This window comes from Panulirus ornatus, chromosome 25 (genome assembly GCF_036320965.1).
Source record: "Panulirus ornatus isolate Po-2019 chromosome 25, ASM3632096v1, whole genome shotgun sequence".
NCBI classification, from domain to species: Eukaryota; Metazoa; Arthropoda; class Malacostraca; order Decapoda; family Palinuridae; genus Panulirus; species Panulirus ornatus.
The window spans coordinates 23,691,901-23,710,430 of record NC_092248.1 but is presented as its reverse complement, the minus strand read 5'-3'; the positions used below and the strand labels follow the sequence as shown (position 1 = coordinate 23,710,430).

At 37.0% G+C, this 18,530-nt stretch overlaps 1 protein-coding gene across 1 annotated transcript in view; it reads left to right on the top strand.

The window, feature by feature from the left end:
- LOC139757336 (glutamate receptor ionotropic, kainate 2-like) overlaps positions 1-18,530 on the top strand; it is a 76,865-nt gene that overhangs the window by 53,150 nt on the left and 5,185 nt on the right. Inside the window, 2 exon segments of the mRNA XM_071677759.1 lie at positions 5,097-5,274; positions 12,306-12,405. Of these exon segments, the coding sequence (XP_071533860.1) occupies positions 5,097-5,274; positions 12,306-12,405 (278 nt within the window).

Here is an 18,530-nt window from a genome sequence, read left to right as displayed (position 1 = left end):
TGCTGTATCATCAGCGAACAATAACTGACTCACTTCCCAAGCTCTCTCATCCACAACAGACTTCATACTTTCCCCTCTTTCCAAAACTCTTGCATTCACCTCCCTAACAACCACATCCATAAACAAATTAAACAACATTGGAGACATCACACACCCCTACCGCAAACCAACATTCACTGAGAACCAATCACTTTCCTCTCTTCCTATCCGTACACATGCCTTACATCCTCGATAAAAACTTTTCACTGTTGATAACAACTTGCCTCCCACACTATATATTCTTAATACCTTCCACAGAGCATCTCTATCAACTCTATCATGTGCCTTCTCCAGATCCATAAATGCTACATACAAATTCATTTGCTTTTCTAAGTATTTCTCACATACATTCTTCAAAGCAAACACCTGATTCACATATTCTCTACCACTTCTGAAACCACACTGCTATTCCCCAATCTGATGCTCTGTACATGCCTTCACCCTCTCAATCAATACCCTCCCATGTAATTTCCCGGCAATACTCAAATAACTTATACCTTTGTAATTTGAGCACTCACCTTTATCCCCTTTGCCTTTGTACAATGGCACTATGCAAGCATTCCGCCAATTCTCAGGCACGTCACCATGAGTCATACATACATTAGATAACCTTAACAACCAGTCAACAATAAAGTCATCCCTTTTCTAATAAATTCCACTGCAATACTATCCAAACCTGCTGCCTTGCCAGCTTTTATCTTCCGCAAAGCTTTTACTACCTCTGCTCTGTTTACCAAATCATTTTCCCTAACTCTTTCACTTTGCACACCACCTCGACCAAACACCCTATATCTGCCACTCTATCATCAAACACATTCAACATACCTTCAAATTACTCACTCCATCTCCTTCTCACATCGCCACTACTTGTTATCACCTCCCCATTAGCCCCCTTCACTGGTGTTCCCATTTGTTCCCTTGTCTTACGCACTTTATTTACCTTCTTCCAAAACATCTTTTTATTCTCCCTAAAATTTAATGATACTCTCTCACCCCAACTCTCATTTGCCCTCTTTTTCACCTCTTCCACCTTTCTCTTGACCTTCTGCCTCTTTCTTTTATACATCTCAAAGTCATTTACATTATTTCCCTGCAAAAATCGTCCAAATGCCTCTCTCTTCTCTTTCACCAATAATCTTACTTCATAATCCCACCACTCACTACCCTTCCCAATCTGCCCACCTCCCACGCTTCTCATGCTACAAGCATCTTTTGCGGAAGCCATCACTGATTCCCTAAATACATCCCATTCCTCCCCCACTCCCCATACCTCCTTTGTTCTCACCTTTTTCCATTCAGTATTCAATCTCTCCTGGTACTTCCTCACACAAGTCTCCTTCCCAAGCTCACTTATTCTCACCACTCTCCTCACTCCAACATTCTCTCTTCTTTTCTGAAAACCTCTACAAATCTTTACCTTCGCCTCCACAAGATAATGATCAGACATCCCTCCAGTTGCACCTCTCAGCACTTTAGCATCCAAAAGTCTCTCTTTCGCACGCCTGTCAATTAACACGTAATCCAATAACGCTCTCTGGCCATCTCTCCTGCTTACACACGTATACTTTTGTATATCAAAACCAGGTATTCCCAATCACCAGTTCTTTTTCAGCAAATAAATCTGCATGCTCTTCACCATTTCCATTTACAACACTGAACATCCCTTGTACACCCCTCGGCTGCCACATTACTGACCTTTGCATTGAAATCACCCATCGCTATCACCCGGTCTCGTGCATCAAAACTATTAACACACTCATTCAGCTGCTCCCAAAACACTTGCCTCTCATGATCTTTCTTCTCATGCCCAGGTGCATATGGACCAATAATTACCCATCTCTCTCCATCCAATTTCAGTTTTACCCATCTCAATCTAGAGTTTACTTTCTTGTTTACTTTCTTGCTCTTGTCCTCTCACTAACCACTGACTTTACTCCCAAGATATTACCAAACCACTTTTTCACTTTACCCTTGAACTTCGTTTCACTCAGATCTAAAACATCCAGGTTCCTTTCCTCAAACATACTACCTATGTCTTCTTTTTTCTCACCTTGGTTACATCCACACATATTCAGACACCCTAATCTGAGCCTTCGAGGAGGATGAGCACTCCCCGCCTGACTCCTTCTGTTTCCCCTTTTAGAAAGTTAAAATACAAGGACGGGGAGGGTTTCTAGCCCGCCGCTCCCGTCCCCTTTAGTTGCCTCCTACGACACGTGAGGAATGCGTGGGAAGTATTCTTTCTCCCCTACCCTAAGGGATATTTTTTTTTTTTTTTCTTTCAAACTATTCGCCCCCTTCTCTGTTCCTTCTTTTGGAAAATTAAAAAAAATTAAGAGGGGAGGATTTCCAGCCCCCCGCTCCCTCCCCTTTTAGTCGCCTTCTACGACACGCAGGGAATACGTGGGAAGTATTCTTTCTCCCCTATCCCCAGGGATATATATATATATATATATATATATATATATATATATATATATATATATATATATATATATATATATATATATATATATATATATATATATATATATATATATATATATTTTTTCTTTTTTTTTTTGCTTTGTCGCTGTCTCCCGCGTTTGCGAGGTAGCGCAAGGAAACAGACGAAAGAAATGGCCCAACCCACCCCCATACACATGTATATACATACGTCCACACACGCAAATATACATACCTACACAGCTTTCCATGGTTTACCCCAGACGCTTCACATGCCCTGATTCAATCCACTGACAGCACGTCAACCCCGGTATACCACATCGCTCCAATTCACTCTAATCCTTGCCCTCCTTTCACCCTCCTGCATGTTCAGGCCCCGATCACACAAAATCTTTTTCACTCCATCTTTCCACCTCCAATTTGGTCTCCCTCTTCTCCTCGTTCCCTCCACCTCCGACACATATATCCTCTTGGTCAATCTTTCCTCACTCATTCTCTCCATGTGCCCAAAACATTTCAAAACACACTCTTCTGCTCTCTCAACCACACTCTTTTTATTTCCACACATCTCTCTTACCCTTACGTTACTTACTCGATCAAACCACCTCACACCACACATTGTCCTCAAACATCTCATTTCCAGCACATCCATCCTCCTGCGCACCACTCTATCCATAGCCCACGCCTCGCAACCATACAACATTGTTGGAACCACTATTCCTTCAAACATACCCATTTTTGCTTTCCGGGATAATGTTCTCGACTTCCACACATTCTTCAAGGCTCCCAGAATTTTCGCCCCCTCCCCCATCCTATGATCCACTTCCGCTTCCATGGTTCCATCCGCTGCCAGATCCACTCCCAGATATCTAAAACACTTTACTTCCTCCAGTTTTTCTCCATTTAAACTCACCTCCCAATTGACTTGACCCTCAACCCTACTGTACCTAATAACCTTGCTCTTATTCACATTTACTCTTAACTTTCTTCTTCACACACTTTACCAAACTCAGTCACCAGCTTCTGCAGTTTCTCACATGAATCATCCACCAGCGCTGTATCATCAGCGAACAACAACTGACTCACTTCCCAAGCTCTCTCATCCCCAACAGACTTCATACTTGCCCCTCTTTCCAAAACTCTTGCATTCACCTCCCTAACAACCCCATCCATAAACAAATTAAACAACCATGGAGACATCACACACCCCTGCCGCAAACCTACATTCACTGAGAACCAATCACTTTCCTCTCTTCCTACACGTACACATGCCTCCCATCCTCGATAAAAACTTTTCACTGCTTCTAACAACTTGCCTCCCACACCATATATTCTTAATACCTTCCACAGAGTATCTCTATCAACTCTATCATATGCCTTCTCCAGATCCATAAATGCTACATACAAATCCATTTGCTTTTCTAAGTATTTCTCACATACATTCTTCAAAGCAAACACCTGATCCACACATCCTCTACCACTTCTGAAACCACACTGCTCTTCCCCAATCTGATGCTCTGTACATGCCTTCACCCTCTCAATCAATACCCTCCCATATAATTTACCAGGAATACTCAACAAACTTATACCTCTGTAATTTGAGCACTCACTCTTATCCCCTTTGCCTTTGTACAATGGCACTATGCACGCATTCCGCCAATCCTCAGGCACCTCACCATGAGTCATACATACATTAAATAACCTTACCAACCAGTCAACAATACAGTCATCCCCTTTTTTAATAAATTCCACTGCAATACCATCCAAACCTGCTGCCTTGCCGGCTTTCATCTTCCGCAAAGCTTTTACTACCTCTTCTCTGTTTACCAAATCATTTTCCCTAACCCTCTCACTTTGCACACCACCTCGACCAAAACACCCTATATCTGCCACTCTATCATCAAACACATTCAACAAACCTTCAAAATACTCACTCCATCTCCTTCTCACATCACCACTACTTGTTATCACCTCCCCATTTGCGCCCTTCAGTGAAGTTCCCATTTGCTCCCTTGTCTTACGCACTTTATTTACCTCCTTCCAGAACATCTTTTTATTCTCCCTAAAATTTAATGATACTCTCTCACCCCAACTCTCATTTGCCCTTTTTTTCCCCTCTTGCACATTTCTCTTGACCTCCTGTCTCTTTCTTTTATACATCTCCCACTCAGTTTCATTTTTTCCCTGCAAAAATCGTCCAAATGCATCTCTCTTCTCTTTCACTAATACTCTTACTTCTTCATCTCACCACTCACTACCCTTTCTATATATATATATTGGAAAGGATCACAATTTTGCGCGATATCAAGATATTCCCATATATATATATATATATATATATATATATATATATATATATATATATATATATATATATATATATATATATATATATATATATATATATATATATATATATATATATATACATATATATATATATATATATTATATTCATATATATATGTGTGTGTGTTTGTATATATATGCATGTGTTTGTGCGTGTGTGTGTAGTTGCAGTGTTCATATTTTTGACATGTATTATGAAGGCTAATCTCTTGTTTTCCTATCAGATGATATTTACTCAGCAAACATGTCTCCATCTTTTCAAGTCTGCGACGTCTGGTATATACCGAGAGATTGCTGACTCCGAGGAAGAACGCATCAAGTACATAAGTACCTTTGATTACTACACGGCGTTGGATTCTCTTGTGCGACCGGGTGACCACGTCATAGTTACAGGGGAGCTTTACGAGAGTGTACTGAGGTCTCAAGACTTCTCCCTCACAGGTAACTTAGTAACTTTCACGTGCTGAGCTACTTCTTTGTCTCGTTTTACCTTTTTTTCTCTCTCCAAGAAATAATAATGTCTTGAAAAATGTATGTTTTGCTTCCTAACGTTTCATAGCATTCTCATTTCATCTTAGAACCAGGAATGCAAGGGACTTTTCTCTAACATAAGTATTTTCAGGCAATGAATGGTAAGTATTCATAGATCATTCATAATGAAAGTATTATATGGCAAACTGCTGAACGTTTAAATCTGACAAAGCTTTTTACAAAACCTAATGTTATTCTACAACATAAAGTTGGTCTTGAAGTGATCATTAATAGATGATTTTTTGTATTATTTCTTTTTAGAGCATAAGCAATAACATAAAAATGGTGTCTGATTCTATTTCATTTTTCTTTATTCTACAAGAAAACAATATCATTTCTAGTGAACACCATCAGTACTGATTATAGGCAACGATCAGCCATGAATACACTGAGAGACTGTGCGGTCTTTGAATTGCCTGGAGGAACTGAAGAAGTTAATGAAGGCTTCTCCACTGGAGGTTATACCCTGACACTAACGTCCTTAATGACCGTAATGGTTGACTGGCCTCAAACCAAACAAACCGAGCAATCGTTTAGTCTCTGTTAACACTGTATGAATACCTGACAGACTTTTTGAAACATTATCATGGAACTGATAGGAAAATGTTACTCTATATTCCTCTCATAAGTCAAGAAATGGCTGACAAAATTCATTTCTCGTTGATATACCAAATGCTGTAAACAAAAGTTTGATCTTGCATATTATCAGACTATTGCAATTTAACATATATATACTCACTTTAACATCATTTAATTTAAGTTCAGTTTTCTTTTCAACTTTGACAGTCAGCAGGTGACCACCATAATGGTCAGATGTTACTCATCTTCATTTTGCAGCAAGGGTTTCGATTTTCACCGGCGGTTGTCTAATCGTTCCAATTCACTCTTTTCCTTGCACGCCTTTCACCCTCCTGCATGTTCAGGCCCCGATCACACAAAATCTTTTTCACTTCATCTTTCCACCTCCAATTTGATCTCCCACTTTTCCTCATTCCCTCCACCGCTGACATATATATCCTCTTTGTCATTCTTTCCTCACTCATTCTCTTCATGTCACCAAACCATTTCAAAACACCCTCTTCTGCTCTCTCAACCACACTCTTTTTATTACCACACATCCCTCTTACCCTATTATTACTTAATCGATCAAACCACCTCACACCACATATTATCCTCAAACATCTCATTTCCAACACATCCACCCTTCTGCGCACAACTCTATCCATAGCCCACGCCTCGCAACCATACAACATTGTTGGAACCACTATTCCTTCAAACATACCCATTTTTGCTCATAGAGATAATGTTGTCGACTTCCACACATTCTTGAACGCTCCCAGAATTTTTCCCCCTCCCCCACCCTATGATTCACTTCTGCTTCCATGGTTCCATCCGCTGCCAGATCCACTACCAGATATCTAAAACACTTCACTTCCTCTAGTTTTTCTCCATTCAAATTTACCTCACAATTGACTTGACCCTCAACCCTACTGTACCTAATAACCTTGCTCTTATTCACATTTACCCTCAACTTTCGTTTCTCACACTCTTTACCAAAACTCAGTCACCAACTTTTGCAGTTTCTCACATGAATGAGCCTCCAGTGCTATATCATCAGCGAACAACAACTGACTCACTTCCCAAGCTCCCTCACCCACAACAGACTTCATACTTGCCCCTCTTTTCAAAACTCTTGCATTCACCTCCCCAACAACACCATCCATAAACAAATTAAAAAAGCATGGAGACATCACACACCCCTGCTGAAAACCTACATTCACTGAGAACCAATCACTTTCCTCTCTTCCTACACGTACACATGCCTCCCATCCTCGATAAAAACTTTTTACTGCTTCTAACAACTTGCCTCCCACACCATATATTCTTAGTACCTTCCACAGAACAACTATATCAACTCTATCTTATGCCTTCTCCAGATCCATAAATGCTACATGCAAATCCATTTGCTTTTCTAAGTATTTCTCACATACATTCTTCAAAGCACACACCTGATTCACATATCCTCTACCACTTCTGAAACCACACTGCTATTCCCCAATCTGATGCTCTGTACATGCCTTCACCCTTCTCAATCAATACCCTCCCATGTAATTTCCCGGCAACACTCAAATAACTTATACCTTTGTAATTTGAGCACTCACCTTTTTCCCCTTTGCCTTTGTACAATGGCACTATGCACGCATTCCGCAAATCCTCATTCACCTCAGCATGAATCATACATACATTAAATAACTTTACCAACCAGTCAACAATACAGTCATCCCCATTTCTAGTAAATTCCACTGCAATACCATCGAAACTGGCTTTTACTATCTCTTTTCTGTTTACCAAATCATTTTCCCTAACCCTCTCACTTTGCACACCACCTCGAACAAAGCACCCTATATCTGCCACTCTATCAACAAACACATTCAAAAAACCTGCAAAATAATCCCTTTATTCTCCCTAAAATTTAATGATACTCTCTCACACCAACTCTCGTTTACCCTCTTTTTCACTTCTTGCACCTTTCTCTTGACCTCCTACATCTTTCTTTTATATCTCCCACTCATTTGCATTATTTCCCGGCAAAAATCGTCCAAATGCCTCTCTATTGCCTTTCACTAATAATATCACTTCTTTATCCCACCACTCACTACCCCTTCTAATCTGACCACATTCCACGCTTCTCATGCCACAAGCATCTTTTGCGCAAGCCATCACTGCTTCCCTAAATACATCCCACATTACACATTATATATATATATATATATATATATATATATATATATATATATATATATATATATATATATATATATATATATATATATATATAGATATATATATATATATATATATATATATATATATATATATATATATATATATATATATATATATATATATATATATATATATATATATATATATATATATATATATATATATATATATATATATATATATATATATATATATATATATATATATATATATATATATATATATATATACATATATATATAAATATATATATTTTTTTTTTTTTTTTTTCTTTGTCGCTGTCTCCCGCGTTTGCGAGGTAGCGCAAGGAAACAGACGAAAGAAATGGCCCAACCCACCCCCATACACATGTATATACATACGTCCACACGCAAATATACATACCTACACAGCTTTCCATGGTTTACCCCAGACGCTTCACATGCCTTGATTCAATCCACTGACAGCACGTCAACCCCGGTATACCACATCGCTCCAATTCACTCTATTCCTTGCCCTCCTTTCACCCTCCTGCATGTTCAGGCCCCGATCACACAAAATCTTTTTCACTCCATCTTTCCACCTCCAATTTGGTCTCCCTCTTCTCCTCGTTCCCTCCACCTCCGACACATATATCCTCTTGGTCAATCTTTCCTCACTCATTCTCTCCATGTGCCCAAACCATTTCAAAACACCCTCTTCTGCTCTCTCAACCACGCTCTTTTTATTTCCACACATCTCTCTTACCCTTACGTTACTTACTCGATCAAACCACCTCACACCACACATTGTCCTCAAACATCTCATTTCCAGCACATCCATCCTCCTGCGCACAACTCTATCCATAGTCCACGCCTCGCAACCATACAACATTGTTGGAACCACTATTCCTTCAAACATACCCATTTTTGCTTTCCGAGATAATGTTCTCGACTTCCACACATTCTTCAAGGCTCCCAGAATTTTCGCCCCCTCCCCCACCCTATGATCCACTTCCGCTTCCATGGTTCCATCCGCTGCCAGATCCACTCCCAGATATCTAAAACTCTTCACTTCCTCCAGTTTTTCTCCATTCAAACTCACCTCCCAATTGACTTGACCCTCAACCCTACTGTACCTAATAACCTTGCTCTTATTCACATTTACTCTTAACTTTCTTCTTCCACACACTTTACCAAACCCAGTCACCAGCTTCTGCAGTTTCTCACATGAATCAGCCACCAGCGCTGTATCATCAGCGAACAACAACTGACTCACTTCCCAAGCTCTCTCATCCCCAACAGACTTCATATATATATATATATATATATATATATATATATATATATATATATATATATATATATATATATATATATATATATATATATATATATATATATATATATATATATATATATATTAACAATATGTATGTACATCTTTATCATTCCTGTACTCTTATAACTAACAACATCTATGTACATCTTTATCATTCCCATGCTCTTATAGATAACAATAGGTATGTACATCTTTATCATTCCTATACTCTTATAACTAACAATAACTATGTATATCTTTATCATTCCTATACTCTTATAACCAACAACATCTATGTACATCTTTATCATTCCTATACTCTTATAACTAACAATAACTATGTATATCTTTATCATTCCTATACTCTTATAACTAACAATAACTATGTATATCTTTATCATTCCTATACTCTTATAACTAACACCATCTATGTACAGCTTTATAATTCCTATACTCTTATAACTAACAATATCTATGTACATATTTTCTGTAGCTTTTCTGGCTAACCCATCAGTCACTTCATCAGCATGACTCCCTACATGTGATGGAATCCATATAAACTGTACATCACATTTCATCTCTTGCAATACTATAACCAGACGTTTACAACTGTTAACAACATGGTAGTTATAACCAGACGTTTACAAATGTTAACAACATGGTAGTTATAACCAGACGTTTACAAATGTTAACAACATGGTAGTTATAACCGGACGTTTACAAATGTTAACAACATGGTAGTTATAACCGGACGTTTACAAATGTTAACAACATGGTAGTTATAACCAGACGTTTACAAATGTTAACAACATGGTGGTTATAACCGGACGTTTACAACTGCTAACAACGTGGTAGTTATAACCAGACGTTTACAACTGTTAACAACATGGTGGTTATAATCGGACGTTTACAACTGTTAACAACATGGTAGTTATAACCAGACGTTTACAAATGTTAACAACATGGTGGTTATAACCGGACGTTTACAACTGCTAACAACGTGGTAGTTATAACCAGACGTTTACAACTGTTAACAACATGGTAGTTATAACCAGATTTTTACAACTGTTAACAACATGGTGGTTATAACCGGACGTTTACAACTGTTAACAACATGGTAGTTATAACCGGACGTTTACAAATGTTAACAACATGGTGGTTATAACCGGACGTTTACAACTGTTAACAACATGGTGGTTATAACCGGACGTTTACAACTGTTAACAACATGGTAGTTATAACCGGACGTTTACAAATGTTAACAACATGGTAGTTATAACCGGACGTTTACAACTGTTAACAACATGGTAGTTATGACCAGACGTTTACAAATGTTAACAACACGGTAGTTATAACCGGACGTTTACAACTGTTAACAACATGGTAGTTATAACCAGATTTTTACAACTGTTAACAACATGGTAGTTATAACCAGACTTTTACAACTGTTTACAAAGTGGTAGTTATAACCAGACGTTTACAACTGTTAACAACATGGTAGTTATAACCAGACTTTTACAACTGTTTACAAAGTGGTAGTTATAATCAGACATTCACAAATGTCAACAACATGGTAGTTTTAGCCAGACGTTTACAAATGTTAATAACATCGTTGCTATAACCAGACGTTTACAAATTTTAACAACATGGTAGTTTTAACCAGACGTTTACAAATTCTAACAACATGGTAGTTTTAACCAGATGCTTACAAATGTTAATAACAAGGTAGTTATAACCAGACGTTTAGAACTGTTAACAACATGGTAATAACATGTATCTGCCAGGCTTTCAGTGGACCTCTGCTGTCCACAGAGAAATACGTATCTTTACATTTCTCTATAGCAATGTGAAGACCCTCAACGATTGCATGTAACTTAGCCAGAGTGGGTGAGGTGTTATCACTAAAACTGTTACTAATTGATGGATGTTGTGTCATTATCTCCAAAGCTGGTCATCTTTAACATATTACTAAATCTGAACAAGGCAGTAGTCTCCCCATATCTTACTGTGAATGTAAAAACTTAAAAAAAAGAAAACAATTAATGTTTTTGTAGAATGGAACGCATACAGACAAATGTAGAACTTTCTTTTTTTCCTGTGAAGCTAATGACTAAGTAACAAAATGCTGTCATGATACTTGTGAATAAGGTCTGATATATAGCTCGATGCACATGTATGCAGGCCAATAGTGTCTCAGGAGAGTAAAGTAACTACCGGAAATGCTAAGGAAAACCGAATGTGCAGGAGTTGATTGAAGGAGGTCGCCACGCTGGTAAACTATACATCTGATGACAAGTTTACATCTGCTCCTCCCATCCTTCCTCCGTGAAGGTGATGTGAATGTAAAGCAAGTTTTACCAAGACTATATTACTTATTACTTACATCATTAATCATGTAATATTCATCATACATGTATCAATCATCATTTACTAAGAGATATACTCACTACCCACACACACACTAAACGTATTGTTTGTTCATTACATAACTGAAGGCAGTTCACCTCTTCATGACCTGAATGTCTGTCATTATCATGTTGTGGTAGAAGTTACTGAAGCAGGAAAGTGTCCTGAAATATTACCGGGAGCATATTGTGGTCAAGTGACATTATGGCCACATGATATTGTGGCCACATATTATTGTGGTCACGTAACATTGTGGCCACATGATTTCGCGGCCACATAGTATTGTGGCCACATGGTATGGTGGCCACATGATATAATGGCCACATGATGTTGTGGCTACATGATACTGTGGCCACATGATATTGTGGCCACTTGATATTGTGGAAACATGATATTGTGGCCACATGACACTGTGGCCGCAGAGTATTGTGGCCACATGGTATGGTGGCCACACAATGTGTTCTTTACAGGAAGGTGTGACTTCTATATATCCAGAGAAGGTTACCTGACAGCCCTTGCTGGTATGATTGGCCAGAAGGACAGTCCTCTGCTTCCAGCCATGGATAAGAGGTATGGATAACAACCGTTTGGTTCCATATAATGATTCCATAATTGTAATGGTTCACTTATCCTTTTGGTTCCATATCATCGTTCCATAATTGTAATGGTTCACTTATCCTTTTGGTTCCATATCATGGTTCCATAATTGTAATGGTTCACTTATCCTTTTGGTTCCATATCATGGTTCCATAATTGTAATGGTTCACTTATCCTCTTGGTTCCATTTCATGATTCCGTAATCGTAATGGTTCACTTACAGTTATCAAATTAACAGCAGTAACTCCCCTTAATGAATGATGATAACATGAATGAAAGGGGCAGTAATTATTTTACGTAGGGTTATTCATAAACAATTTCTACGAGCCATATAAACACTGAGAGTGATGTTCCCGCAGAATGGAAAGCATTGATTTGCTTGGAGCATGACGGCCGAGACCCCAACCATACAACCAACCTACTAAGCAATCTCACAACCATCCAAACAACCAACCATCCAAACAACCAACCATCCAACGATTCGATTTACTGATAGATCATAACATCACTTCTGAACATTAATCATTAAAAGTTAGACATATTGACAGATTACTGCCAGCATTACCAGCTGTAAAGACCTCAGACGTTTACTACATAAGAGTAACACCAAAATATGACGAAAGGAAAGCAAGTGAACCACTGCAGCAAATTCAGACGTTATTGAAAAAAAATGATAAATTATTCTTGATGACAAAGTCTACTGGGAAGGGATGAAAGTATTTACGTATATGTCTACTTATCTATTGATGGTTGATTTCAGGTTCTATTCGCTAAGTATATATGTCAGATATTTATAAAATGATGACAATAATGATGATAAAAACATCAATAATAACAATGATGATAATACTGATGATGATGATAGTCATACTAACGATAATAGTAACAATAATAATGATGATAATAATAATAATAATGAATAATAATAATAGTAATAATAATAATAATAATAATAATAATAATAATAATAATAATAATAATAATAATGATAATGATAATAATAATAATAATAATAATAATAATAATAATAATAATAATAATAATGATAATAATAATAATAATATTGATAATAATAATAATAATGATAATAATAATAATGATGTTAATAATAGTAATAATCACAATAATGATAATAATGATAATATTAATAATAATAATAATAATAATAATAATAATAATAATAATAATAATAATAATAATAACAATAATAATATTAATAATTGTAATAAGAATAATAATAATAGTAATGATAATAATAATAGTAATAATATTAACAATAATAATAATAATAATAATCAATATTAATAATAATAATAATGATAATAATAATGATAATAATAATAATAATAATAATAATAATAATAATGATAATGATAATAATAATAATAATAATAATAATAATAATAATAATAATAATAATAATAATAATGATAATAATAATAATAATATTGATAATAATAATAATAATGATAATAATAATAATGATGTTAATAATAGTAATAATCACAATAATGATAATAATGATAATATTAATAATAATAATAATAATAATAATAATAATAATAATAATAATAATAATAATAATAATAATAATAATAATAATAATAACAATAATAATATTAATAATTGTAATAAGAATAATAATAATAGTAATGATAATAATAATAGTAATAATATTAACAATAATAATAATAATAATAATCAATATTAATAATAATAATAATGATAATAATAATGATAATAATAATAATAATAATAATAATAATAATAATAATAATGATAATGATAATAATAATAATAATAATAATAGTAATAATAATGATAACTATTATTATTTATTTTTTATTATACTTTGTCGCTGTCTCCCGCGTTTGCGAGGTAGCGCAAGGAAACACACGAAAGAAATGGCCCAACCCCCCCCATACACATGTATATACATACGTCCACACACGCAAATATACATACCTACACAGCTTTCCATGGTTTACCCCAGACGCTTCACATGCCTTGATTCAATCCACTGACAGCACGTCAACCCCGGTATACCACATCGCTCCAATTCACTCTATTCCTTGCCCTCCTTTCACCCTCCTGCATGTTCAGGCCCCGATCACACAAAATCTTTTTCACTCCATCTTTCCACCTCCAATTTGGTCTCCCTCTTCTCCTCGTTCCCTCCACCTCCGACACATATATCCTCTTGGTCAATCTTTCCTCACTCATTCTCTCCATGTGCCCAAACCACTTCAAAACACCCTCTTCTGCTCACTCAACCACGCTCTTTTTATTTATACACATCTCTCTTACCCTTACGTTACTCACTCGATCAAACCACCTCACACCACACATTGTCCTCAAACATCTCATTTCCAGCACATCCATCCTCCTGCGCACAACTCTATCCATAGCCCACGCCTCGCAACCATACAACATTGTTGGAACCACTATTCCTTCAAACATACCCATTTTTGCTTTCCGAGATAATGTTCTCGACTTCCACACATTCTTCAAGGCTCCCAGAATTTTCGCCCCCTCCCCCACCCTATCATCCACTTCCGCTTCCATGGTTCCATCCGCTGCCAGATCCACTCCCAGATATCTAAAAACTTCACTTCCTCCAGTTTTTCTCCATTCAAACTCACCTCCCAATTGACTTGACCCTCAACCCTACTGTACCTAATAACCTTGCTCTTATTCACATTTACTCTTAACTTTCTTCTTCCACACACTTTACCAAACTCAGTCACCAGCTTCTGCAGTTTCTCACATGAATCAGCCACCAGCGCTGTATCATCAGCAAACAACAACTGACTCACTTCCCAAGCTCTCTCATCCCCAACAGACTTCATACTTGCCCCTCTTTCCAAAACTCTTGCATTTACCTCTCTAACAACCCCATCCATAAACAAATTAAACAACCATGGACACATCACACACCCCTGCCGCAAACCTACATTCACTGAGAACCAATCACTTTCCTCTCTTCCTACACGTACACATGCCTTACATCCTCGATAAAAACTTTTCACTGCTTCTAACAACTTTCCTCCCACACCATATATTCTTAATACCTTCCACAGAGCATCTCTATCAACTCTATCATATGCCTTCTCCAGATCCATAAATGCTACATACAAATCCATTTGCTTTTCTAAGTATTTCTCACATACATTCTTCAAAGCAAACACCTGATCCACACATCCTCTACCACTTCTGAAACCACACTGCTCTTCCCCAATCTGATGCTCTGTACATGCCTTCACCCTCTCAATCAATACCCTCCCATATAATTTACCAGGAATACTCAACAAGCTTATACCTCTGTAATTTGAGCACTCACTCTTATCCCCTTTGCCTTTGTACAATGGCACTATGCACGCATTCCGCCAATCCTCAGGCACCTCACCATGAGTCATACATACATTAAATAACCTTACCAACCACTCAACAATACAGTCACCCCCTTTTTTAATACATTCCACTGCAATACCATCCAAACCTGCTGCCTTGCCGGCTTTCATCTTCCGCAAAGCTTTCACTACCTCTTCTCTGTTTACCAAATCATTTTCCCTAACCCTCTCACTTTGCACACCACCTCGACCAAAACACCCTATATCTGCCACTCTATCATCAAACACATTCAACAAACCTTCAAAATACTCACTCCATCTCCTTCTCACATCACCACTACTTGTTATCACCTCCCCATTTGCGCCCTTCACTGAAGTTCCCATTTGCTCCCTTGTCTTACGCACTTTATTTACCTCCTTCCAGAACATCTTTTTATTCTCCCTAAAATTTAATGATACTCTCTCACCCCAACTCTCATTTGCCCTTTTTTTCACCTCTTGCACCTTTCTCTTGACCTCCTGTCTCTTTCTTTTATACATCTCCCACTCAATTGCATTTTTTCCCTGCAAAAATCGTCCAAATGCCTCTCTCTTCTCTTTCACTAATACTCTTACTTCTTCATCCCACCACTCACTACCCTTTCCAATCAACCCACCTCCCACTCTTCTCATGCCACAAGCATCTTTTGCGCAATCCATCACTGATTCCCTAAATACATCCCATTCCTCCCCCACTCCCCTTACTTCCATTGTTCTCACCTTTTTCCATTCTGTACTCAGTCTCTCCTGGTACTTCCTCACACAGGTCTCCTTCCCAAGCTCACTTACTCTCACCACCCTCTTCACCCCAACATTCACTCTTCTTTTCTGAAAACCCATACAAATTTTCACCTTAGCCTCCACAAGATAATGATCAGACATCCCTCCAGTTGCACCTCTCAGCATATTAACATCCAAAAGTCTCTCTCTCGCACGCCTGTCAATTAACACGTAATCCAATAACGCTCTCTGGCCATCTCTCCTACTTACATAAGTATACTTATGTATATCTCGCTTTTTAAACCAGGTATTCCCAATCATCAGTCCTTTTTCAGCACATAAATCTACAAGCTCTTCACCATTTCCATTTACAACACTGAACACCACATGTATACCAATTATTCCCTCAACTGCCACATTGCTCACCTTTGCATTCAAATCACCCATCACTATAACCCGGTCTCGTGCATCAAAACCACTAACACACTCATTCAGCTGCTCCCAAAACACTTGCCTCTCATGATCTTTCTTCTCATGCCCAGGTGCATATGCACCAATAATCACCCACCTCTCTCCATCAGTTTTCAGTTTTACCCATATTAATCTACAATTTACTTTCTTACACTCTATCCCATTCTCCCACAACTCCTGTTTCAGGAGTATTGCTACTCCTTCCCTTGCTCTTGTCCTCTCACTAACCCCTGACTTTACTCCCAAGACATTCCCAACCACTCATCCTCTTTACCCTTGAGCTTCGTTTCACTCAGAGCCAAAACATCCAGGTTCCTTTCCTCAAACATACTACCTATCTCTCCTTTTTTCACATCTTGGTTACATCCACACACATTTAGGCATCCCACTCTGAGCCTTCGAGGAGGATGAGCACTAATGATAATAATAATAATAATAATAATAATAATAATAATAATAATAATAATAATAATAATAATAATAATAATAGTAATAATAATATTAGTGATAATGATAATAATAATAATAATAATAATAATAATGATAATAATAATAATAATAATAATAATAGTAGTAATGATATTAGTGATAATGATAATAATAATAATAATAATAATAATAATAGTAATAATAATAATAATAATAGTAATAATAATAATAATAATAATAATAATAATAATAATAATAATAATAATAATAATAATAATGATATTAATAATAATAATAATAATAACAATAATGATAATAATAATAATAATAATAATAATAATAATAATAATAATAATAATAATAATAATAATAATAATTATCCCTGGGGATAGGGGTGAAAGAATACTTCCCACGTATTCCTCGCGTGTCGTAGAAAGCGACTAGAGGGGACGGGAGCGGGGGGCCAGAAATCCTCCCCTCCATGTATTAACTTTCTAAAATGGGAAACAGAAGAGGGGGTGACTGAATTGTTGACTGGTTGGTAAGGTTATTTAATGTATGTATGACTCATGGTGAGGTGCCTGAGGATTGGCGGAATGCGTGCATAGTGCCATTGTACAAAGGCAAAGGGGATAAGAGTGAGTGCTCAAATTACAGAGGTATAAGTTTGTTGAGTATTCCTGGTAAATTATATGGGAGGGTATTGATTGAGAGGGTGAAGGCATGTACAGAGCATCAGATTGGGGAAGAGCAGTGTGGTTTCAGAAGTGGTACAGGGTGCGTTGTTCAGGTGTTTGCTTTGAAGAATGTATGTGAGAAATACTTAGAAAAGCAAATGGATTTGTATGTAGCATTTATGGATCTGGAGAAGGCATATGATAGAGTTGATAGAGATGCTCTGTGGAAGGTATTAAGAATATATGGTGTGGGAGGAAAGTTGTTAGAAGCAGTGAAAAGTTTTTATCGAGGATGTAAGGCATGTGTAAGTGTAGGAAGAAAGGAAAGTGATTGGTTCTCAGTGAATGTAGGTTTGCGGCAGGGGTGTGTGATGTCTCCATGGTTGTTTAATTTGTTTATGGATGGGGTTGT